The following is a 25773-nucleotide window of genomic DNA, read 5'->3' as shown; positions in this document are numbered from 1 at the left end:
TATCCTTTTTCTCCTTGGTGTAAATCAATAAAATAAAAGATAAAAGGGCTTGATCAGCGTTTGATCTAGCTCAGAGTTAGGCTCAAAGGATAGATAGATTAGATGGGATTAGATAGGCTGCTTATGTGGAAGGATATTTAAAAAAAAAAAAAAAAAAAAAAAAAAGCAAAATGCGCACTATTGTTTCTGGCCCCTACTACAGACATGTTATACATGTTATCACTGCAATTGTCAAGAGTAGAATTTGTTTGGAGTTGTTTTTGCATTTAGTTATGTTTGTACTTCTTTTAGCATTTCTCTAAATATTGTAATAAAAAAAGAAAAAAAAATAGTGTGCCACATTTGCTTTATTAAGCATATCGGAAAGCAAAAATCACATTCAACCACATCAACAACAGGTTACTTTCAAGTCCACATTAGCTCTCAAGCAGGATCCAGTGCTTCATTTGTAAGTCTTCATGTGCCACAAGCCATCATTTAAATAGTGAATATTTTCAATGCCAATGCCTTTATTGACCTTTTCACTGTAAAAGAACAAACCGCTTTAACGTTTCTTATATTACAATATAGAGGGTTACTTACTATAGAAGAAACATTGTGTATATGTAAGCAATAGTGTGTAAATACATTCAAAACAGAAACCAACACCCATATTTGCAAAACTTTTAAAGAACGATGTATCCAAGAACTGGGATTAAACAAGTATATATACGAGATACTGCAGATGAGGTCCTGATAAAGTCTAGCAGGTCAGGTAAAATCTAGGAGCCCTTTCTGTCAATACACTGACTCATTTAAAAACGTCACACATTGCAAAGATCTGCACATAACTTCAGCTGTTTGTATCAATAAAACGACTGATTGTTTTTACATACAGATAACCTCTTGCTTATGCTTTTTCATTGTTAAATGCTGCAATGTTTTAGGTTTATATTAAAGTCATAATATTATCAAATATATACTTAAAAACAGGGACTACACAGATATTAGACAATGTACTAAAAATTGCACTTGCACCTAATGTCTGGGTAGTAAATATATATCCCCCAGATCACTACTTTCCGATATCTGCAGTTACAAAAAGGTCCTGAAAATGTTTACATATTTATGAGATCATTTAAGGCTATTTTACATACATAATGTTTTCAACTTTTTTTTTTTAATCAAACGGTTCTTTATTGAACAACAAAGTGCAAACAACAGTAACAGGGTAATACAGTAATCCACAGATAGTGAAATAATCATTGAACAGTACATCTGAGCATAAGAATCAAAAATGCATATTCGCAAATTCAGTGTGAAATGTAACTTGAGGAGGCGTCATTGGTATGGAACAAGTACATGACATAAGGCAAGAAGACATACATCAGACGGCTAGTAGACCAACCCAACTTCATGGCAATAGGAGAGGAGGTCCCAAATCAAATACATGTCTCCGGGGCCTGTGTCCATATCTTATTAAATTTTGTGGGGCAACCACGATGTGTGTACAGTAATTTCTTGTATGGTACAGTAGCATTAACTTCCCTGAGTCAGTCATGAAAGGTAGGGGGTCTGTCACGCATCCAGCGTCTTGCTATCAGTTTCCGGGCGGAGAACAAAGTTTCATGTAAAAAAAATAGTAGTAAATTTATTCATGCTGGTATCAGGGAAAATTCCCAATAAACACGGTTTGGGGAACAGCGATAGGGGGGAGCCCATAGTGTCGTGAAGAAATTTAACTATCTGAGCCCAGTAACCCTGGACTTCCGGGCAGCTCCACAGCAAATGATAGAAAGTTCCCCGCTCCTGGCCACACATAGGGCAGGTGTCTGTGGCGTCCTGTCGGTATTTGGCTGTCAATAGGGGGGGTAAGGTATGCACGATGAAGGATGTATATTTGCGTAAGGCGGTCTGACAATTTAGGGGAGACCAATTTACAGGCATCTAGAGCGTGTTTTCTCAACTTTTAACCAAATGTGCATTTCTATTCTTCATTTTGTTAGTTTTTAGATAAGAGTAGGGAACAATTAGAACCCCTCATCAGTCCATAGGGGAGAAATCCCATCCTGTCCCAAAAGCACTACAGGAAGTGAGGGGATCTCTCCAATGGAACAGGAAATCTCCACTTAGACTAGACATTACAATAGGGGATACCAGTGACAACTCTAACATTTTAGATTTCCCAATGACAATGGTCATCTAGACAAATAGCGAGGGAGAACCCATGTCATATTTATTGGTGTCTGATTGGGAGATTCAAACCCTTAACCTACCTTAAAAAAATTGGCTACTGACAAACTTTAAAGCAACACACCTACCCTAAAAAGCTATGAAACAAAGCCCCATATAAAAACACAAAACATTTAAAACCTAACGTTCCTGTGGATGATATTTAAATCTTTATTTTCTCAAAGAGCTTCAGGTGCTGCTATCCGATATTTCCAAGTGTGTCACATGGCACGTGCCCAGAGCGCATCAAGAAAATGAAGATTTAACACATGGCCTTCCAGAGAGGCAAGTATAAAATTTTTCCCAACTTTAAAACCAGTTTACCATGTCTGTCAGGAGGCTGACACAAATCTAATAAAGCCCCAGACCCTCTTTGCAAAATAATGAACAGTTCCCGGAGATAATGGAACACAAGACAAAATATTGTTTTCCAGGTAAGCAGAGGTGTAATGGCACTGTAATGGTTTCATGGTGCAGTGTTGGCACTGTAATGGTTTCATGGGGCAGTGTTGGCACTGTAATGGTTTCATGGGCAGTGTTGGCACTGTAATGGTTTGTTACTGACAATAATGCTAGGTAAAAGCGAATACGGCGCCTTCAGATAGCAGTACTCTGATCGCCAAAGGAAAAGGGGTGTTTTACAAGTAAGGAATGAGCCACATCCCAAATATAATGAGGAGTTTGTTCAAGTTGATCAGGCAAGGACTTTATAGGCACAATTTGTTAAAAAAAACACAATTTATTAAGAAATTATTAAAATCAACAATATGGGTGCATATACCTCATATAAAGAGGACAACAAGTAGCAGTACATACAATGATATACACAATATATAAGTAGGTTGAAAAAGTAATATCCTACTACATCACAGATTGGGCCTTGTGATCGGTGACAGGAAGGATAACTGTCATCCGTCAGGGTCCCATGATGTTACATTCGAGTGGTAGATGGTAGATATTTACAATGCTCAACATGTTTCACTTTTATATAAAGCTTCATCGGGAGCTTAAATCAAGTTTCTGTGTATTTGTTGTAATACTGTGGGACAGGTTAATGAACCCACAACGTAGAATTAACAAGAAAGGTGCTGGGATTGCAGGTGGAGTTCAGGTACGTAATGGTTGTCTATGGATATTTTCTTTGAAAAAAGACTACTTTAAGGACCAGCTGGTTTATAGATCCAGCCGTATCTGAAGGTTAATCTTTAATCCGCATGTACAAAATAGGGGCATAGGGGTATAAGCAGCCCTATTAAAATGCACCATTCAGGCTTGTAGCAGGAACAGTCAATACATTATTAAGAATCCTGGCCCGCACAGACACCTTCCTCGGATGGGGAACCGCCACCATGCTGTTATCCTTCCTGTCACCGATCACAAGGCCCAATCTGTGATGTAGTAGGATATTACTTTTTCAACCTACTTATATAGTCTGTGTATATCATTGTATGTACTGCTACTTGTTGTCCTCTTTATATGAGGTATATGCACCCATATTGTTGATTTTAATAATTTCTTAATAAATTGGGTTTTTTTAACAAATTGTGCCTATAAAGTCCTTGCCTGATCAACTTGAACAATAATGCTAGGTAGTGCACGCATTTGGGATAAAATGAGTGGAACTTGATTAAAGCAGACTGCCCTTTCTTTGTACCAGGTATTTCTCATGACCAATTTTGTCTGTATGTGCTTACCAATACAAAATCCAGCGAAACAAAGCTCAGAATTGCAGATCATATATAAACAGATCAGAGTATTGTACTTCATTAATTACAAATGTGAAAGGCTGTCCACAGAACTGGGTCTCAGCCAACCGCCTCCCTCATGCCAGGCCGCAACTTCCTGTTTTCTGGAGGGACTTTGGGGAATGGGAGTAGTTATCATCCTCTGAGTGACATTCAAAGGTGTGGTCAGTGGAAGAAATATTACATTTTCATCTTTGCAGGATCAGCTTTTATATGCACGTTCATTTTATAAACAGATATGCAATAAAAGTTTAAGGGAAACTTGTAGCTTCAGTTGTCCTTTACCCCCCTCTACTGGTGAAATGTAAAAATGCACTGGTTTTGAGCAGGCCTATGGTCATATAAAATGTACAAAAATATGATCTACCCAGTGAAAACACTAGGTATTTCATGGGGATTACACTTCACCATCTCATCCATTGGATGTGGGACACCCTATGGTTAATAACCAATAGCAAAAGATAAAAAAAGAGCAAGGGAGCTACTCAAAGGATAGGTAATGTTCCCACGCTGTGTTTAAGCTGAAAAAAATCCACTTTATTGAATATGATAAACATGCATCTCAAAATATCACATATATCGGTAACTGGTCACAAACTCTATTGTCATATAATACACACCAACTGTACTCAAGCCAAAAGAATTCCTCAAATCACTTGGAGCTCATTTACTCTTGTGGCAAGGACTGCCACTCCTCTGAAATGCTGTCTGCTCAGATTGCTTTTCAGAGGCATTTAACAAGCACTGAGGCGATGCGTTGCTTTCTTGCAGTCTGTTTTAACCCCCTAAATGCCATACTTACCACTGCAACCACGTGCATTGTATGCAATTGCTGAATGCGATGGGAGGTATTATTTCTCTGGCCGCTGCCTTTGCAGCTTAAGGAGACGTGGTAAAATGTTTTTACAACTCCCCCAACATCCAATGTAAATAAGCCTCTGTCCTTGACACGAGAAACCTTTGCTTCAGGATTCCATGGCTGTTAAGTCAGATGACCAATTTCTTAGTCCTATAGTCATAGGACTGTACATAGTGGGATCACAGAGCAGCAGCTTATCATGTACATACTTAAGATCTTAACTTAGACTGGCAAACTCCCAATATTTTAACAGAACTAATTGGTAACACTTACATGTCATCTGCAGACATCTTCATGACTCCAACACAAAGAGCATGTTGCTTTCCCTCTGCCATTATTGCCTGGTTGCAAACGTTAAGGACAAAATGGATAACTAAAGTGATTTTGTCAAGCATTTAAAAATGCTTTATAGAATCTTAAAGCATTCCAGTTTGGTAGACTAAATCAGAATACTGTTTTAAGATCAGGAGACTAAAATGGCCAGTTACCTGGTAACTCAATTTCCAGGAATCTTCAAGGACAGCACATGAAAGAGGCTCTACCTACTTAAAACAGAAAACAAATAATTCAAAAAATAAAAAAAGCACAGTCTAGACTCCAGCATTAAAGTAGAACTTCACCCAAAAGGTGAAGTTACACTTCTTTGCATCCTCCCCCCTCCACTGCCACATTTGGCACTTTTTCGGAGGGGGAGGGGGACAGCAGATACCTGGTTTTGACAGGTACCCGCTCCCACTCCTGGTCAGATGCGCCGCGATGATCTGCCTTCTTGGGCACATTGAAGGTCCGAGAAGACTACAGGACCATTCACAATGTGCAGCACAACTATGCGCAGTAGGAAACCGGCTGTGATTTATGGCTTACTTACGACACCTAAAGACAGTTGAAGAATCGGCTTGGGTAAGGACATTGCTGGATCCTTGGACAGGTAAGTGTCCTTATATTAAAAGTCAGTAGCTACAGTATTTGCCTGGAGCTCCTGTTTAAGAACCAAATGCAACTAAAAGAATGCCATGATACAACACAGACTATAGGATGGGAATCTCTGATGTCCTGGAAGATATCTGAACCAGATAAACTCTGTAGTCTCCAATCATCTTCCAGAACAGCACGTGAGAGGGGACAAGCAAGAAATAACCTAATAGGGTGGGGGCTACTGCTTGCAGGACCTATTTCACAAGGCTTGGTCCTGACAGTGGAATAGGGCAATGGAGATGTCAAACCACTGTATGAAAACTGGACCAGGTGCTGTTAAAGAAAACCACAATTTCTCTGTCCTGGCTGAGGACAAAGACCTGTGAAAGGACCTTTTCTAATTTTCAAATTACGTAGAGTATGGACTGAAAAGGGGAATCTGATCTACCTGTCTACGGTGTTCTAAGGGCTCTTTCACACGGCGGCTCCGATTTTCTCCTCCGCTGCGGCATTTTCTTTTTTTTTTTTACGGACACTGTATGTCCGCATATCATCCCATCCGTTTGCGGATGATATGCGGACACAATGTAAGTCTATGGGGATTGCGGATGTCAGCGGATGACACCGCTGACATCCAATTTTGCTTCCTTTCCGTTTTTTTTAACGGAGGAAAAATAGGGTTCTGTTCCAAAAAACGGAACAGAACTGAAATGACGCAAATCGGATGTCAGCGGATGGTCATCCACTGACATCCGCAATCCCATTGACATGTATTATGTCCGCATATCACACGCAAACGGATGGGGTGATATACGGACATACGGAACGTCCGTGTGAAAGAGCCCTTAGACACTTTAGCAGTTAATGCGAGTTAGGGCTGTCACGACTCGTCGACTACTAAAATTCGTCGACGTGCATGAAACGCGTCGACGCGTCACGTCACACGCCCCCTGCTCGCATTCCGGCCGGGCCGCTACATTGATTGGGGCCGCTGCAGGCTGCACTGCCCCGCCCCCCGCTGCGCTCCAGTCCAGAGTGTCTGTGAGCGGCATGACATCCCGGAGGCGAGCGACGCTCTGCACACTGAGGCAGTGATGTGATTGCAATGCTCTGCAGGAGCAAAAGTTAGTCGCAGTCTTTGCTCTGAAGTGTAATAGAACGCCATGTGACCCTCATTTTTATCTCTCATTGGACTCAGCTGAGAGTGATTGCCTGAGACTGATCTTTATTACTTGTCAATAAATTCTGTATGGTGGATTTCCTGCGCATTTCTAGTTCTTTCAAACACAACTCCAGGGTAGGCAGTACCCCCTCCCCCCTCAGTCACATGGTCCCCCCAACATGATTATATATTTAATATACAAAATGTTATCGTCTCTTTAAAGCAAATCTATCCATAGAGATGCATGGAGACTGTCATCCCCAATCCACTCCTGAAGATGCAGGTTGTCTGGCTGTCAGAATGATAAGATGATGTATATGTTTCCTATGTATATCCTGTCCCAGATAAAGAATACCATGTATTAAAGCAGGAGGATAAACATGACAGCCAAGTAACTAGCATTTGCAGAATGTGACGTTGCTTTGACAGCCTCCATTTTTCTCTGGTTACAGGTTCACTTTACAACGGAATTTTACTGCATGTGAGCGTCACAAACCAAAAAATGCTATTTAATTCATTAATTATATTCAAAGCAACTCCTCAAACCATCCACCCATATCCCCATCTATCCATCCAACCACATCTCCATCCATCCATCCGTGTCTCCATCCTTTCATCCATCCATCCGTGTCTCCATCCTTTCATCCATCCATCCGTGTCTCCATCCTTTCATCCATCCATCCGTGTCTCCATCCTTTCATCCATCCATCCGTGTCTCCATCCTTTCATCCATCCTCTGTACTAGGTGGGAGAGCTTACTGAGGGGTCTGTACTGGGAGGGGGCTTACTGAGGGGTCTGTACTGGGAGGGGTCTGTACTGAGGGGACTTACTGAGGGGTCTGTACTGGGAGGGGACTTACTGAGGGGTCTGTACTGGGAGGGGACTTACTGAGGGGTCTGTACTGGGAGGGGACTTACTGAGGGGTCTGTACTGGGAGGGGACTTACTGAGGGGTCTGTACTGGGAGGGGACTTACTGAGGGGTCTGTACTGGGAGGGGACTTACTGAGGGGTCTGTACTGGGAGGGGACTTACTGAGGGGTCTGTACTGGGAGGGGACTTACTGAGGGGTCTGTACTGGGAGGGGACTTACTGAGGGGTCTGTACTGGGAGGGGACTTACTGAGGGGTCTGTACTGGGAGGGGACTTACTGAGGGGTCTGTACTGGGAGGGGACTTACTGAGGGGTCTGTACTGGGAGGGGACTTACTGAGGGGTCTGTACTGGGAGGGGACTTACTGAGGGGTCTGTACTGGGAGGGGACTTACTGAGGGGTCTGTACTGGGAGGGGACTTACTGAGGGGTCTGTACTGGGAGGGGACTTACTGAGGGGTCTGTACTGGGAGGGGACTTACTGAGGGGTCTGTACTGGGAGGGGACTTACTGAGGGGTCCGTACTGGGAGGGGACTTACTGAGGGGTCCGTACTGGGAGGGGACTTACTGAGGGGTCCGTACTGGGAGGGGACTTACTGAGGGGTCCGTACTGGGAGGGGACTTACTGAGGGGTCCGTACTGGGAGGGGACTTACTGAGGGGTCCGTACTGGGAGGGGACTTACTGAGGGGTCCGTACTGGGAGGGGACTTACTGAGGGGTCCGTACTGGGAGGGGACTTACTGAGGGGTCCGTACTGGGAGGGGACTTACTGAGGGGTCCGTACTGGGAGGGGACTTACTGAGGGGTCCGTACTGGGAGGGGACTTACTGAGGGGTCCGTACTGGGAGGGGACTTACTGAGGGGTCCGTACTGGGAGGGGACTTACTGAGGGGTCCGTACTGGGAGGGGACTTACTGAGGGGTCCGTACTGGGAGGGGACTTACTGAGGGGTCCGTACTGGGAGGGGACTTACTGAGGGGTCCGTACTGGGAGGGGACTTACTGAGGGGTCCGTACTGGGAGGGGACTTACTGAGGGGTCCGTACTGGGAGGGGACTTACTGAGGGGTCCGTACTGGGAGGGGACTTACTGAGGGGTCCGTACTGGGAGGGGACTTACTGAGGGGTCCGTACTGGGAGGGGACTTACTGAGGGGTCCGTACTGGGAGGGGACTTACTGAGGGGTCCGTACTGGGAGGGGACTTACTGAGGGGTCCGTACTGGGAGGGGACTTACTGAGGGGTCCGTACTGGGAGGGGACTTACTGAGGGGTCCGTACTGGGAGGGGACTTACTGAGGGGTCCGTACTGGGAGGGGACTTACTGAGGGGTCCGTACTGGGAGGGGACTTACTGAGGGGTCCGTACTGGGAGGGGACTTACTGAGGGGTCCGTACTGGGAGGGGACTTACTGAGGGGTCCGTACTGGGAGGGGACTTACTGAGGGGTCCGTACTGGGAGGGGACTTACTGAGGGGTCCGTACTGGGAGGGGACTTACTGAGGGGTCCGTACTGGGAGGGGACTTACTGAGGGGTCCGTACTGGGAGGGGACTTACTGAGGGGTCCGTACTGGGAGGGGACTTACTGAGGGGTCCGTACTGGGAGGGGACTTACTGAGGGGTCTGTACTGGGAGGGGACTTACTGAGGGGTCTGTACTGGGAGGGGACTTACTGAGGGGTCTGTACTGGGAGGGGACTTACTGAGGGGTCTGTACTGGGAGGGGACTTACTGAGGGGTCTGTACTGGGAGGGGACTTACTGAGGGGTCTGTACTGGGGGGGGGACTTACTGAGGGGTCTGTACTGGGGGGGGGACTTACTGAGGGGTCTGTACTGGGAGGGGGGCTTACTGAGGGGTCTGTATTAATTACAGGATTAATTAGCTAATCAAAAAACCACTCAATTAAGCAAAAAAAAATAAAATAAAAATAATCGTTAGATTAGTCGACAGACAAATTAATCGTTAGTTGCAGCCCTAATGTGAGTACTGTAAATAGTACCAAAAGGCTACTTAATTTTCCCTTTGGATTTAAAAAAAAAATAAAAAATATTAGTATGGTTCTATGTAAATCTAAGAAAGGAGAGGTTACTTTCCATCCTTGATGAGTTTTAAAATAGGGAAGAAATCAGTTTCTAAGCCCCTGTAACCTGGAAATTAATTTTATTCAGACCCCCCCCCCCCCCCCGACACCTACTATAGGAACTATCGAGTTCAGGAAAACCATACAGTAGGATTCCATGATGGCTAAACCGTGCCCTCCACTTTAACTCCTGATGTGGCCAAATCGTTACTAGCACCATGGTCCTAACAATAATGTCCTTACCCAACAAAAGGGTCAATCAAACAGCTCTAGGATCACTATAGATAAATAGTCAGAAATTGCTATATTAAGCCACTAACCCATGCATTGGTACTTGGGGCAATAGGATTGGGCCCTGGTGTATTAGATCAGCCTTTTTCAATCAGAGTACCCAGGTACCCTGGGGTGCCTTGAGATTTCTTCAGGGGGGGGCCTTGCCAAAATGCCCAAAAATTGCCCCAAAATTGTATACCAGCCGGCATGTGGATGAAGCCTGCCTTTTAGTTACACATGACCACAGGCTTTTCATAATTAACCATTACAATCTTCTAGCCGCTAGCATCTTAATGACCAATGGCATCATCAGTTAAAATGGAGGATGTCAGTCCCCTGCACAGCATCCTTGTTTGACCCTCCCCTGCCCCTCTCCATCAGCATTGAGGGCACCTTAGCTGAGTGATGGAGGAAAAACTGAGGGAGAAGAGAAACATTGGAATACTAGTCAGTACCAGTTTACAAAAGTGTATTTGCTTTGGAAGAATAAATCCCCTCTAACGTTGGATGTCCTACTTGTGTGGATGTTTCTGCATTATGCAAAACTATTAGAATAGTTTTGACATTTTAGAATGGAGGGCCTCAAGACTGTCTATAATTTTTAAGGGTGCCTCAAGACCGTCCATTTTTAATGGGTGCCTTGACTGAAAAAAAAGGTTGAGAAACACTGTATTAGATCATCATTGACTGGAAGCATTGATTGAGGAGTATTCAATTGTCTGTGCTCTTTGGCCATTAAAATAATTGCCCATTGTAAGAATAACTTAGCTTTTTACCCTCACACAGACCTCTGGGCCTAACAGGAAGTGATGGGGATTGCAGGAGAGCCTACACTAGAAAAAAAAAATGATGCAGAATGTGCCTAAGCCCTGGCCACCATCTTTCTTACTAGGGAATTTAGATACTTTCCCGTTTTCTTCCTATCAGACAGTTTAGTATCGTACATAAACCTACAGAACATATTGTGTTGTGTTAATAATAATATGCATTAGAGTGGTATGCAAGGGAAAATTGGATAGTGTACTCTTGCAAATGCATACATTATTCTTGTTCCCAAGAAGATAGTGATAAAGCTGGCCATAAATGGATCAAAATGTGTCCAGTTCAGCAGACACTGACCGAATGTCAATCCAGCTATGGCTGGTCATGTTCAAGAGCAGTCGTCTAATCGACTGGTCACAAACAGGTTTGCTGGGAACTTAAGTTCAAACAACACTGCAGTAAAATAGTTATGTGGCCAATTTCAATGTATGTATGTATGTATGTATGTATGTATATACACACACACACATACATATACACACACACACACACACACACACATTATATATATATATATATACACACACACACACACACACACAGTGCCTTGCGAAAGTATTCGGCCCCCTTGAACTTTGCGACCTTTTGCCACATTTCAGGCTTCAAACATAAAGATATAAAACTGTAATTTTTTGTGAAGAATCAACAACAAGTGGGACACAATCATGAAGTGTAACGAAAGTTATTGAATATTTCAAACTTTGTTAAATAAAAAGCTGAAAAATTGGGTGTGCAGAATTATTCAGCCCCTTTACTTTCAGCAAACTCTCTCCAGAAGTTCAGTGAGGATCTCTGAATGATCCAATGTTGACCTAAATGACTAATGATGATAAATAGAATCCACCTGTGTGTAATCAAGTCTCTGTATAAATGCACCTGCACTGTGATAGTCTCAGAGGTCAGTTTAAGGTGCAAAGAGCATCATGAAGAACAAGGAACACATCAGGCAGGTCCGAGATACTGTTGGAGAAGTTTAAAGCCGGATTTGGATACAAAAAGATTTCCCAAGCTTTAAACATTCCAAGGAGCACTGTGCAAGCGATAAAATGGAAGGAGTATCAGACCACTGCAAATCTACGAAGACCTGGCCATCGCTCTCAACTTTCAGCTCATACAAGGAGAAGACTGATCAGAGATGCAGCCAAGAGGCCCATGATCACTCTGGATGAACTGCAGAGATCTACAGCTGAGGTGGGAGACTCTGTCCATAGGACAACAATCAGTCATATACTGCACAAATCTGGCCTTTATGGAAGAGTGGCCACTTCATGATTGTTTCCCACTTGTTGATTATTCACAAAAAATTACAGTTTTATATCCATGTTTAAAGCCTGAAATGTGGCAAAAGGTCGCAAAGTTCAAGGGGGCCGAATACTTTCGCAAGGCACTTTTTTTTTTGACCTTGGGGAGCCCGAGATCAGCTAAGCACATTCGTAAAAGCAAATAGTCCTTTCTTTTTTTCAGAAACAGGCAAACAGAAAAAAAGCTCATCTTCAACAAACAAAATAGTCCATCACTTGCTGGTATTACAAAATAAAGATATGGCTCACTAGACCCCCATAGTGTTCCATCTCCAGAACATGTAAACTTAAGGGAGCTCTCCCCAACAAAACATGTTTTGCTAAGAACTATATCAATTCTATACTTTACAAACAAAAACATTTATTACAGTATGATCCCATGACACAGGATTTAGACCTCATGCACACAGGGCATTTGCGCAGCTCTCCTAAGCGCCTCCCTCCTGGCAGTGGCGTTTTTGTAGGAAGAAAAAAAAAAACCACCAGCCACTTTTAAACATGTGTAATGCATTTAGGCGCATTAAGCACTTGTGCATGAATTCAATTGGCCAGAATATGCATTTATTCTGGCCACTGAAATGAATCAATGCTAAAGTGCTAAATGCCCCTAGCAAGTTGCACACATTTACAAGCAGCAAGTGTTTTCTTTCTGCTGCTCCTGGACACACTGGAAGTGTTTTTTTTCTGCCTCTAAACACCTATGTGTGCATAACATGCAGTGGCATTTAGAGAAAACAAAATTGCCAGACGCTCCTGAGAGCATCAATAAAAATGTCCAGTGTGAACGAGGCCTTACAGAGCATGATGTGTTTTCTAAGGAGAACCAAGGTGAAGAGGTTTACCTTCTCTCTGATAGAAACTTATTATGGCCCCATATGAACAATGCATGCAGTCAGGGAAGGGGAGTCACACCTCATTTAGTCACGTTGATAAATTTGAGCACGGTCATTAGGGTTTTTCAGCAGAACAGCTAAAGATAGCATGGAAATGTGTAAAAGGGTACCTGAAGCTCCTGCTCACTGAATAAGTAAAAATTAATTTTTACTTTAAAAAAATAAAAAACTAATATTTATCTTATAGCTCTGAACATATTTAAGCAAATTAAAAAAAAATAAAAAATAAGACTAATTTTAAGAAAACCCCAGGATATCCATGGAAAAAAATTAGCACCATACACCACCTATACATTGAGCTCTCCACTGTTGTTAAACTGAAAGGATACAACCACCGTGTCACCTGCTGCTGGGTAAAGCTTTGCTCCAGGGGACGTTAAACCCGGGCACATGATATTTGCACCACTTAGAACAAACTTTATAGCTCCTTTGTCAACTTGTTGATGTGGAAGAATAAAAGGATCTAAAAGTGAAAACAGAATTTCATATGCAATGTACAAAAACAGTATAATCCAGTTATCCATACAAGAGCATAGCACTAAATAACCAACAACATACTTTGAAGAAGCTCTTTAGTTATATAGACATTACCCTTGGTTTAAAGAGGCTCACTAGCCAGCCAACACTCCATTGCTAGAAGTTAATGGTTTTTGTTAGGGATTCAGCTGATCACAGATTGGGGTAAATCATTCAATCACAGCGGACCCTAACCATGTGATCAGGTGTGTCCAATGACAGAAGTAAATACAAGCCGGTTAGAGTGCCGACTTGTTTTAAAGGGACATTGGCACTGATTATCAGTGTCCTGATTATCAGTGCAGTCCCACCAGTGCCTCCAAGTCAGTGTTGCCCATCAGAGAAGGAGAAAAAAATTACCTGTTTGCAAAAGAAAAAAAACGGGACTATAAATATTCCTATGAGAACTGAATCAACACAGTTTATACAACAATAAATATACAAAATGTTTTATTGCGTCACATATAAAAAAACAATTTAATATACCATACAGGACAAGGTTAAAAGCTAGAAACAGAGCTTGGGTTCAGCTGGTCAACAGTAATAGTAGGTAGGTCTACGCGTTTCACAGGAGCCCCCACTTCCTCAGGACCATAAAAAGGTTGAGTATCATGTATAGCTTTAACTAAATACATCTAACAAGAAAAAATACACATAATAGAACTTGAAAAAAAAAGACATGTGAATACAGTTACAAAATCACATTGACGAGGGACATGTTATCCAGAAAATGGCTTTCTTGAGTGGGGGGGGGGGGGGGGGACAAGCACTACATTTTATAATATTATATATCTATAATAAATTTGGGCTAAGATATGTAAAAATATATGCCACGTGTATAAACTTATACACCAATATATCTACATGTACATAAATACTTACAATGGGAAAGTACCATTTCTATTCAAAGATATGCTGCTTCCCATTTGTACGTATTAGTGTATAAATATATACACATAGCATATATTTTTGCATATCTTAGCCCATATATTAACAGATATATAATATTATAAAACTTTAAATTTAGTTTGTTTTTTCTTCCACCTAAGCAGGCCATTTTCTGGATAACCAATATGTCCTTGTCAATGCGATTTTGTAACCGTATGCACATGTAGGATTTTCAATTACGATCATATGCATTTATTCTTTTTTTTCTTGTTAGATGTATCAAGTTAAAGCTATACATTATACACAAATGTATTTTTTTTTTTTATATAAAAAGTCTGTGTCGATTCGGTTCTCATAGGCATATTCAAAGCTCCGTTTTTCTTTTGCCTGGTTTTGACTATTTTCAGTTGGGATGATGCCAAAAAGAACTTGACGAACCTTTGTGAATGACATCCCACCCCTGATCTACAATTTAGAATTTATTTTGGGGTGTTCCTTGTTGGTGGGTTATGGAAATGGCAAGAAACAGATACATTTCAACAATACGTAACTATTTTGCATGTTTTCCTTTAAAAAAAAAAAAAAAAAAAAAAAGGAAGAAAGGAAGGAGGAGAAAGGAGAAGACATATAAATCGATTACCATTTACCACTAAATGAAGGCTCCAAAACAAGGTCTAATTCTCCAGGATATCCTTAGTAGTTGTGATAATCTGTATAGTTTTACGAAAAAATGCTATATTACTAACAATTGTTAATGTTGTAAACTTACATTTGTGAAGCAGCCTCAGTGTTGGATAGAAAGTACCCTCCCGCTGTCTAAAGAACAGCAGCTCTCCATTTACAGTTAAAATTTCAATATGTTCATGGCTGTAGAGACAAAAACCATACCCGGTCAAAAGGAAGATGTACCACTTCTATAAATCTGTGCTATCTAAAAGAAAATGAACCATCAGCTGTATTTGTTATAAAAAAATATATATTTTCTCTAAATCTACTGATGAGAAAAGGATTTAAAATGACTTATTACATAAATGGGTAAATACTGTATAACTAACACTGTTATAAACAGAGAGACTACTTTATTTCAACCTATTACAACACTTATTAGAACAGGAATGGCTTGCTTTTATAGAACTTGACATCCAGGTTACTCCCCAACAGGAGATGGATACAAGATTCTACAAGATCTAGATGGTAAAAAGTAACTGCTGTTTTTTTATTCTTCTTCTTCTTGAATGATACAAACAGGTCCACAATAAACCAATGGGTACAGAAGGCCCACAGATGAGCCACAGGCCAATGATACTCTTGACAAGTCTATCCAGATCTATAAACAAAGTCTGCTGATCAGTACCTGCTGTTTTGCATAAAATGTTCCCCAAATCCTAGACACCGTTTGGCGCTGAGGAACAAAGAGGCACTATGCTACCATACATTGTTTCTGGCAATGCCCAAAAATCTGCCCCTTCTGGAAAGACTTCACAGACACAATTAAACAACTCACCTCAGTAGATGAGGTTTACAATCCAGTGGCATGCCTATTACACGTAATATTATTACTCTCTTCCCGTCATTGCCCTTAACTCTCTTTCTCTGCCCTTCTTCTAATACATTGCCAGCCCATTCTTGTCCCTGTGACATTCTCCTACAAACAATGCCCCTTTTTCTTTTCTTTGAACATTTCCCCCCACAGTGAGGGGAAAAGAAACTGGTGTTGCTGTTCTAATTCCTTTCTTCTCACATATTTATACTGACTGTACTAATAAGGGATCGACCGATTATGGGCAAGGCCGATATATCGAGGGCCGATATGTACTTTACCCGATATATCGGAATCGGCCCCGGAAGTTACCAATATTGGCGCTATTGTGCGCGGCGCACACGTGAAGTCATTGTGTGTGTTGCTTCACGTGTCTCCGCGTGCTGGGCCTATAATTTGATACGTTCTGGCTTCTAAGACCGCCTCCCACACTTCGGACAGCGTGTGCAGCTGCAGTCCGGTCACGGTGCCAGCCAGCCAGCCACCCACAGGCCCTGGCTTCAGCCAGCCACAGCAGGGTGGGTGACAGCCATCGCCCCACAGCAGGGTGGGTGACAGCCATCGCCCCACAGCAGGGTGGGTGACAGCCATCGCCCCACAGCAGGGTGGGTGACAGCCATCGCCCCACAGCAGGGTGACAGCCGCCAGCATCCAGCCACCCACTCCACAACAGGGTTCCAACAAGCCAGCCACCCACCGGGCGACACCAAGCCAGCCACCCACCACACTGTTTCAGCAAGCCAGCCACCCACAACAGGCCAGGGTGAGTGACACCAAGCCAGCCACCCACAACAGGGTGACACCAAGCCAGCCACCCACCCACCACAGGGTAACACCAAGCCAGCCACCCACCACAGTGTTCCAGCAAGCCAGCCACCCACCACAGTGTTCCAGCAAGCCAGCCACCCACCACAGGGTGACACCAAGCCAGCCAGCCACCCACCACAGTATTCCAGCCACCCACAACAGGGCGACACCAACCCCAGCCACCCACAACAGGGTGCCAGCAAGCAACCCACACTGCCAGGCGTCAGCCACTGACCCACAACAGGATGCCAGTCACCCTGCCAGGTGTTAGCCACCGACCAAAAACAGGATGCCAACAAGCCGTTTAACAGGTGAACAAGAACATGCTGAAATGTTATGCTTTCTGCAGTATAATATTGTTCTACTTAACTGGGAGTATTGAAAAGTGTATTAGTACTAGTGTCCACTCCAATCCACCGTCTAGTTTTTTTTCTAGCAGTTTTGCACTGACTGCAGTAGTGATTAAATCCACTGTCTAGCTTTTTTTCTAGAAGTTTCGCACTGACTGCAGTTAATCATTGCAGTGTGTGCACTACTGCAGCAGTAGTCCACTGACTCCAGTCCAATCCACTGTCTAGCAGTTTCGCACTGACTGCAGTAGTAATTTAAAATCACTGCAGTGAGTGCACTATTGCAGCGGTAGTTCACTGACTCCAATCCACTGTATCTGTTGTCTAGCTTGTTTCAGAGCAGTTTTGCTGCCACTGACTGCACTGCTGCAGTAGTGATTTAAATGATTGCAGTGAGTGCACTACTGTAGCAGTTTATGCATTATTCACAATCAGATGATGTGAAACTGATGTTCCTGCAAGTGCAGTTTTCCTATTAGTTTTCATGCAGATAAGGTGTGAAGAACGAGCCCTTAATGTTAAAAAAAAAAGTTAATAAACATTAACATGTTCAGTAACAGATTTGTGTCGAAATTTGTGTTTATTTTGCAAAACAATAAGAGCCGGTTCACACTGAGGCGATCCGACTTCGGGGGGCGACCTGTGAAGTTGCGTGCACCGCGACTTCGGCGCAACTTGCAGGGACTTCACATAATGGAAGTCTATGCAAGTCGCTCCCAGGTCGCCCCAAAGTAGTACAGGACCCTTTTTCTAAGTCGGAGCGACTTGTTTCGCTCCTATTAGAATGGGTCCTGTACTACTCAATGGACCGCGACCTACCACGACTTGTCAGGCTGAGTCGCGCTAGTCTGAATGGGCTCTAAATGTACAAAATATCGGCCCATATCGGACGATACCGATATGCGATGGCCAAAATATCGGTAACGAAAAAACGATATCGGTCGATCCCTTATACTAATATGTTGCATTACCTGTTACTATATGTTTTACTTCCAGCCCTATTTAGCTGGAAATTGTAAAATCCTTCTCACATTTATTATAACTGGCATACATTTCTTGAATCTGACGATACGATTTCATTACACTCCCGATTGTCTGCTACATACCTTAACTGTGATGGTTTAAAAAACAATAAAAAATTCTGCAGAGAATATTTAAAAAAAAAAAAAAACAGTTGACTGTGGTGATGCTATTTAGCATAGTATATATATATATATATATATATATATATATATATATATATATATATATATATATATCATTTTTTTAACTGCATTATGGGTTTATAACAAATGAATATTAGGGTAGCTAATTACATGTAGCTTCTAAATTGAATTGATGTTTTTAACCCTGTGGACAGACCAGGTTGTAGGGATGGAGGAGCTTGGCCAGCAAAAACAGTCGCTGGACTCCTAGTGATCTCGGCGGCGCGCGCTGCCGAAGGCTCGCTCCAGCTGTGTTTAGACACAGCGGGAGTAGGGCCGGAGGAGGCGAGGCTGTGATTGCCATCTCTCTTCCCCGACCATCAGGGAAAGTGTGAGAAGATCCACCTGCTTGTGTAAACAAAGCAGGCAGATCTTATCTGTGACAGACCGGGAGAGATCACAGGATTCAGTATAGCTGAACCTGCGATCTCTGTCACAGAACCCCCTCCCCCCACACACGTCAGTAAGCACGAGGCATGCATTTAACCCCTTGATCACCAACAGTGTTAACCCCTTCCCTGCCAGTGTCATTATTACAGTAACAGTGCATATTTTTAGCACTGATTACTGTAGTAATGTCACTGGTACCCCCAAAAGTGTCAAAAATGTCAGTTAGGGGTTCAATCTGTCTGCCGCAATGTCGCAGTCCCGCGCAAAAAAAAAAAAAAATGCAGATTGCCGCCATTACTAGTAAAAAAGTAAATAAATAAAAATGACATAAATCTTTCCCGTAGTTAGTAAACGCAATAACTTTTGTGCAAACCAATCAAAATACGCTTATTGCAATTTTTTTTTACCAAAAATATGTAGCAGAAAACAAATTGGCCTAAAATGTTAAAAAATTTTTGAAACAAATTACCGTGATAGTGGCCCCTACCCCTATATACGTAATCGCAAAAAAAGACAGAAAAGATGGGTCTTTCTAGGCTGGTTGGGAGGAGGAGGATCATGAATCACACATAGTTATAAAAAATACATCTTTATTGAACACATATTAAAAACATATACATACAGGGACAAAAAATCCCACACACATATATAAGAAAAAACAAAAAACACATGTGCAGAAATACATTTCCATAAGGGAATGCTGATACTTAAAAAGGTGTTAGAGGGTCTCTGATGGAACAAGGTTTAGGGGTCCCAGCAAGCCGATGCGTTTCGCATAGGGCTTCCTCAGGGCCAGAGAAACCAAAAAAATTAAAAAATTTTGATTTTTAAATTGTTTTTTTTTGGGAATGTTTTTTTTTCCAAAATTGTGCTCTTTTTTGTTTATACCACAAAAATTAAAATCGCACAGGTGATCAAATACCCCCAAAAGAAAGCTCTATTTGTGGGGGGGAAAAAAAAGGACGTAAGTTTCCTTTGGGTACAGTGTCGCACCACTGCGCAATTGTCTGTTAAATTAACGCAGTGCCGAATCGCAAAATATGGCCTGGTCAGGAAGGGGGTAAAATCTTCCGGTCTTGAAAAGGATAAAAATACGCTAATTGAGAATTTTTTTGTCAAAGACATGTAGCTAAATACATTTTGGCCTAAATATATGAAAAAATTTAATATATTGGATATTTTTTAACAAAGAAGAAAATCTTAATTTTTCGCAAAATTTTCGCTATTTTTTTATTAATATCACAAAAAATAAAAAGCTTTATTTTGGGTACAGCATTGCATGTCCACGCAATTGTCAGGTAAACTCACGCAGTGCCAAGTTGAAAAAAGTGGCCTGGTCATTAAGCAGCAAAATCTTCCGGGGCTAAAGTGGTTAAAGGAGAAGTATGGCCACAGCTTTTTTGGCCATATTTATCCTGGGGATCACAGGTGTGCACTCCTATGTCCCCAAATCAGCAACAATTTCATAATTGGGCTACAGTGGGCTAAACCTTGCTGTCAGCTGTCTCAGAGCTGGTTCAGACTCTGCAGGGATCCCAACAAGACTGTCAGGATCCAAACATTCACATCACTATTAACACACAATTAGGGAACAGTAACCCATGGCCACTTGGCTAATTAACTATAAACTATATTTATTTTTTTGCATTCATGGCCTTCATGGCCCTTAGACCCGGTTCACACTGCCACAACTTGTCAGGCGACTTGGTCGCCTGACAAGTCATGCTCCATTCTGTGCATTGGAACCGTTCTAATCAGAGCGACTCAAGTCGCTCCGACTTAGAAAAAGGTTCCTGCGCTTCTTCGGGGCGTCATCGGAGCGGCTTGCATTGACTTCTATTATAGTTGTGCTGCACGGGGCGGCTCAAAGTCGGGGAGACTGAGTCACCCAGTGTGAACTGGCTCTTAGAGGGAAAAAAAAAAGCGTTCCAAATCTTTGTCCTCACTTTTTTTGAAGTGTCTACCCGGGATGCATAGCGCTGAAATCAAAGAAACAATATTTTACAGCAAAGTCCACTTACCATCGCACTATTTTCACAGGGTCCTTTTTTGGCATAATCTGGTTAAGCCATTGGTCTATCCCAGGGAACTGTTCATTCAGCTGGTTTTTGATGCCTTTTATTACTGAAGTTTTTAACTGAATGCAGTTGGACACATTTTCTTTTTCATCAAATCTGAAAGCATTTCGAAAAAATGAATGACATTGGTATAAGACAGTATCTTTTCCTGAAGAGACTTTGAAATATATTCATAAATAATAGAATAAAATCTATATCTAAAGTGGAACAGGGCTCAAACTCTTCATTTAACTTTGAACGCAGCAAGAAGGGGTTAAAGCTAGAGGGGCACCGAATTTAAATTTTGGTGCGGAAACTAAAAATGTAGGATGCATTTAGCCAAAAATGACAGTTTTTTAAAAAAAATATTTATATTTTTATATATACTTGTATTATCCAAAAGACGTGTCGTAATCAGCGCAAACCACAATAATCCAAAATAAATTAAAATTTAAAAAAAATTATATAGATGAATAAATTCAAGGCTGCAAGCAATCAGTGTTAACACATACCCCCAGTGAATAAAAATAAATCAATATTGCTGTGCCAAGTGACTCAAATCAATCAAAAAATACTTGTATTAGATTTAACTTTTTAATTAATATCAATTTAAATAATTAATTTATTGTCAGCCATTATTGGCACATTTAGCGCAAGAAAAGCTCAAGAAAAAATGTATTTCTTTAAATTCTATGTATGTCTACTCATTGCTCCATTGCGCTTCCGTTGTGGTGTTAAAAATCCTGCTTGCTGTATTTTTGATCAGTTAAATAACCGGTCTCCCCATTGAATTGAATTAAAAATGCAGCAAGAACGCATTAATGCACCTGTGTTTTTGATGCGATTTTTGAGTCACATGACCTATGAAAAACAAACCCACAGCACAGTAAAATCGTGGTAAAATCACCGCAAATTCACGTTTTCGGCGCCATTATCAGCACCTTTTTCTCTGATCGGAAAAATGCCGATAACACCATTTTTGGCCGATTGGTTTCAGAGGCCGAAATTTCGATGCATCTCTAGTTATAACATTTTCCTGGTTTTTCTGCGTCCACACTGGAGTGACACTAGCCGGTCACATGTCTAGATCAGTGTTTCTCAACTCCGGTCCTCAGGGCACACTAACAGGCCAGATTTTAGGTATTACCTTGAGGAGATGCAGACTAGAGTACTGCAATCACTGAGCAGCAAATTATATCACCTGTGATGCATTTAATTTTTCTTGCAAACCTGGCCTGTTAGTGTGCCCTGAGGACCGGAGTTGAGAAACACTGGTCTAGATGGTGAACGTCTTAAACTGTGCTCTCTGGTCAGGCAAGAAATACCTCCCACTGAAGGCACAGAAAAAGATATTCTGTTAAACAAACAGCCTAACAGATTTGTATTAGTAACTTTTCAGTTCCAAAATAAAAGAGGAGCTCCAGTCATTTTTGGAAAAATTAAAAGTCAGCAGCTACAAAAACTGTAGCTGCTGACTTTTAATAAACAGCCACTTACCTGATCCAAGATCCAGCGCTGTGCTCACCCGAGCCCTTTCCTCCAGCCATCTTTGGTCCCTGGCACTGGCATCTGAACTGTGGCAACCCAGCTGTAACAGCTCGCCTCTAAACAGTTGGGTGACCATTGCGCATGTGCGAGCGGCCCTGTGCATTGTGAATAGTCCCGCAGTCTTCTGGGACCTGTGACATGTCCCAGAAAACTGCAGGTCAGGAGGGGGAGAGGAGAACTTGTCTAGGGGAGTTGTATATACACTATTAGAATTTAGTTAAAGATTTTTCTTTTTAGAAATGTTGAAAATTGGTTTTTCTAATCATCAGTGAGTCAAATCAATGTATTTTTCAACTGCAGTGACTGCAGTAACAGTGTATATGGTTTTCCTTCAACAAGGTTCAATCATTCCAAAATCGAATGTTAAAATCAAATGAAATCTTGAATGACATTCTACTAGTAGTGTATACCCAGCTTTACTAATGGGTAACCAGGGAAATGAAAAGTAAAGCCAGCCATACATGGATCAAAATTTGGACGGTTCTGGCTGAATTTTGGTCCACATATGGCTGTTCCCATTCACAAGAATTTAACCACTTGCCGACCGCTGCAAGTACATATACTGCGGCGGTCAGCCCCGGCCAGGCAAAGTGACGTACCGGTACGTCACTGGCCTGTCACTCGCTTGTGAGCCAATAGCGGGCGAGGCGCGTACCCCCCCGGCTCGTTCCCTAACATGTCAGTGCATGTGACCGGCGGACCCGATGTCCGCCGGTCACTCGTGATCGTTCGCCGGGAAGGGAGAAAGGCAGGCGGCTAATGTAAACAAAGCCGCCTGTCATTCTCCCCTGTGTAAAAATGGAGATCAGACGGTTCTACTATGTAGGACCATTGATCTCTGTTTTTACACCAATAGCCATGTCCAATCACAGTTAGAAACACGCCCCTAGGACACTTAACCCCTCCCTCTCCAATATAGTTAACTCCTTCCGTGACAGTGTCATTTTTACAGTAACAGTGCATAAGCATAGCACTGATACTGCAGTAATGTCACTGGTAACCCCAAAAGTGTCAAAAATGTCAGTCAAGGGTCCGATCTGTCCGCCGCAATGTTGCAGTCCCGCAAAAAAAAAAAAAAAAGAAATTGCAGTTCGCCGCCATTACTCGTTAAAAAAAAAACAAGAAAAATATTCCCCTTTGTTAGTAAACGCGATAACTTTTGCGCAAACCAATCAAAATACGGGGGGAGTATTTATAATGCCTCTTGTATTTTTATATCTATACAAAAATGTTTTGCCTCTCACTTCTCTTTTAACCTGAATTGGTTGTTTTACAAGGTGATTGTTTAAAGTGGAGTTCCGGCCACAAAATCGACAGTCAATTTTGGGCCATCCGCTTGCTCTTGGTCACCTGAAAAACAAATGGATAGTTACGATTTTTTTTTTTTTGATCACTTACCTTGTTATTGAAGAAAAATATACTCACCTTTCTTCCACTTCCTCCCTCTGCGGCCGCAGCCCGCGCCGTCACTTCCTCTTTGCATTGATTCCTGGGAGCTGAACGTCATCACTCCCAGGAATCAATGCGCCTGCACCGGCCCTGCTCGTCACTTCCGGTGCGGCGCCGCATGTGGAGGGATGAAGCACACGCACCGGAAGTGATGAGAGGGGCCGGTGCAGGCGCATTCTGGGAGAAGAGGACGCAGAAGAGGACGCGCTGGCTTCAGCTGCCCACATCCGAGATGGCAGCGCTGGAGAAGAAATTTTCAAGGTAAGTATTTCTTCTAAAAAGGTAAGTGCGACCCGAGACAGATCAGAGGCTATCCATTGTGGAATGTACTAGCCCCGACTGTCCCGGGGGTATTTTTATCTAAATTTCATCCCAAATATCCAAATTTCATTATTGAAAAAAAAAAATGTTGTGGCCGGAACTCCGCTTTAAAATCACTTTAAAGCAGTATTAAACCCAAAATGTATTATATCACAGCTTACCAATCATTAGATTTGGTGGCTGCATCCATTTTCTCCTCTTGTGATCTGGCCAGTAACACACCTCCTGTATTAGCGGGATATCACTCTGGATGAATGAGCACAGGGGAACAGCAGACAGCGGCATTGTCAGTCTGGGTAAGGGGATCGTTAAATGTATTAGCAGATTTAATTACACTAAAAATGTAAGTCAAGCTGCAGCTCATATGTTAAAATCAGTTACAGCCATTTTTTCCTTTAGGAATAAAAGTTTTACATGAATAAAATCTGACCAGTGTAGGCACGCCTGCCAGTGTTAAGTGGTTTGTCACATCTCTCTAAACTGATAGATCCTGCTGGACAGCTTGGGCTCTTGAAAAAACAACAGACTTGCTGGATGGATCACCAGATGAAAACAGAGGAGGAAAGTATAAAAAAGGAAAACCAATGCAGCCATCACATCTAAGAATTGGTAAGCTGAAATATAATGAACATTTGCTTTTGGGTTATACTAATATGTACTCTTGTCCCCTCTGACAAGTGGCGGTATAGTCAGGACTATCCTGGACACAGCATCTGCAGCAATCAGCATGTGATGGGGAGAGAACACATGGCTCATTGCTCAGCACACCCTTAGCATGGCCATCTCTTACTTGGGAAATGGTTGATAAACACGATGACCAGCTTGGGGTGGAATGAGCCCAGCGAGCCATCGCCTTTATCTCTCGGTGACAGCTGACTGCGGCTTGTCATTCCTGCAATGTGCCTTTCATGGGAATCCGCTCACATGTGTCATCCACTCACTTTTTGAACATGGTGCTGTCTGTCTCCAAAGGCCCCCTGGCTAATGGAAATGTACGGAGGCGAAGGAGAACGTTAACATCCGGAGTACAGCTAGCAGTGGCCCTCCGACCACGCCGTCTGCAAAATCACACCACACCGGTAATAGGCAGCTGCAAATCCTGGCGGAAGTGAGGTAACCCAGGCGGAAGTTGTGTACTTTGGGCGGTAGTGATGTCACGGGCCAGTTCTTTAGTGAGGGCGGACCTTAAAGTGTCTGTTACTATGGCGATGAAGCGCGCGTCTGCTAGTTCCAGGAAGTGTTACATAGTGTTAAATAAATGTTAATAGTTACATAATGTCATGTGTGTGCGAGGCTGTGAGCGGGCGCTTACATCTGTTATGCAATCTATGCAATGTACAAAGTAGCTTAGACCACTTTTTGTTCAATCTAAAAAAAAGTCTCATTGGGTTGAGGACATTTTTAAAAAGAATTCCAGCTCTGTCATTTGTTCAATGTCTTGTTTTTTTCTTTTTTTTAACCACTTAAGCCCCAGAAGATTTTACCCCCTTCCTGACCAGGGCCTATTGTGCGATTCGGCACTGCGTGACTTTAACGGACAATTGCGCGGTTGTGTGACGCTGTACCCAAAC

At 42.4% G+C, this 25773-nt stretch overlaps 1 protein-coding gene across 1 annotated transcript; it reads right to left on the bottom strand.

Moving 5' to 3' along the window:
- Nucleotides 1–331: 331 nt before the first annotated feature.
- MCTS1 (MCTS1 re-initiation and release factor) lies at nucleotides 332–25334 on the bottom strand. The gene is made up of 6 exons (XM_082264323.1): nucleotides 25144–25334; nucleotides 20849–21001; nucleotides 15305–15402; nucleotides 13461–13594; nucleotides 5089–5156; nucleotides 332–524 (listed from the first exon to the last, which is right to left on the bottom strand). The coding sequence occupies exons 1-6, from the start codon at nucleotides 25152–25154 to the stop codon at nucleotides 443–445; spliced, it is 546 nt and encodes a 181-aa protein (XP_082120449.1). The 5' UTR covers nucleotides 25155–25334; the 3' UTR covers nucleotides 332–442.
- Nucleotides 25335–25773: the final 439 nt, after the last annotated feature.

Source organism: Pelophylax lessonae (assembly GCF_965119305.1).
Source record: "Pelophylax lessonae genome assembly, chromosome: 7".
In the NCBI taxonomy this organism is placed as follows: Eukaryota; Metazoa; Chordata; class Amphibia; order Anura; family Ranidae; genus Pelophylax; species Pelophylax lessonae.
Note: the sequence above shows the minus strand (reverse complement) of the source record. Positions and strands in the feature narration are given on the sequence as shown.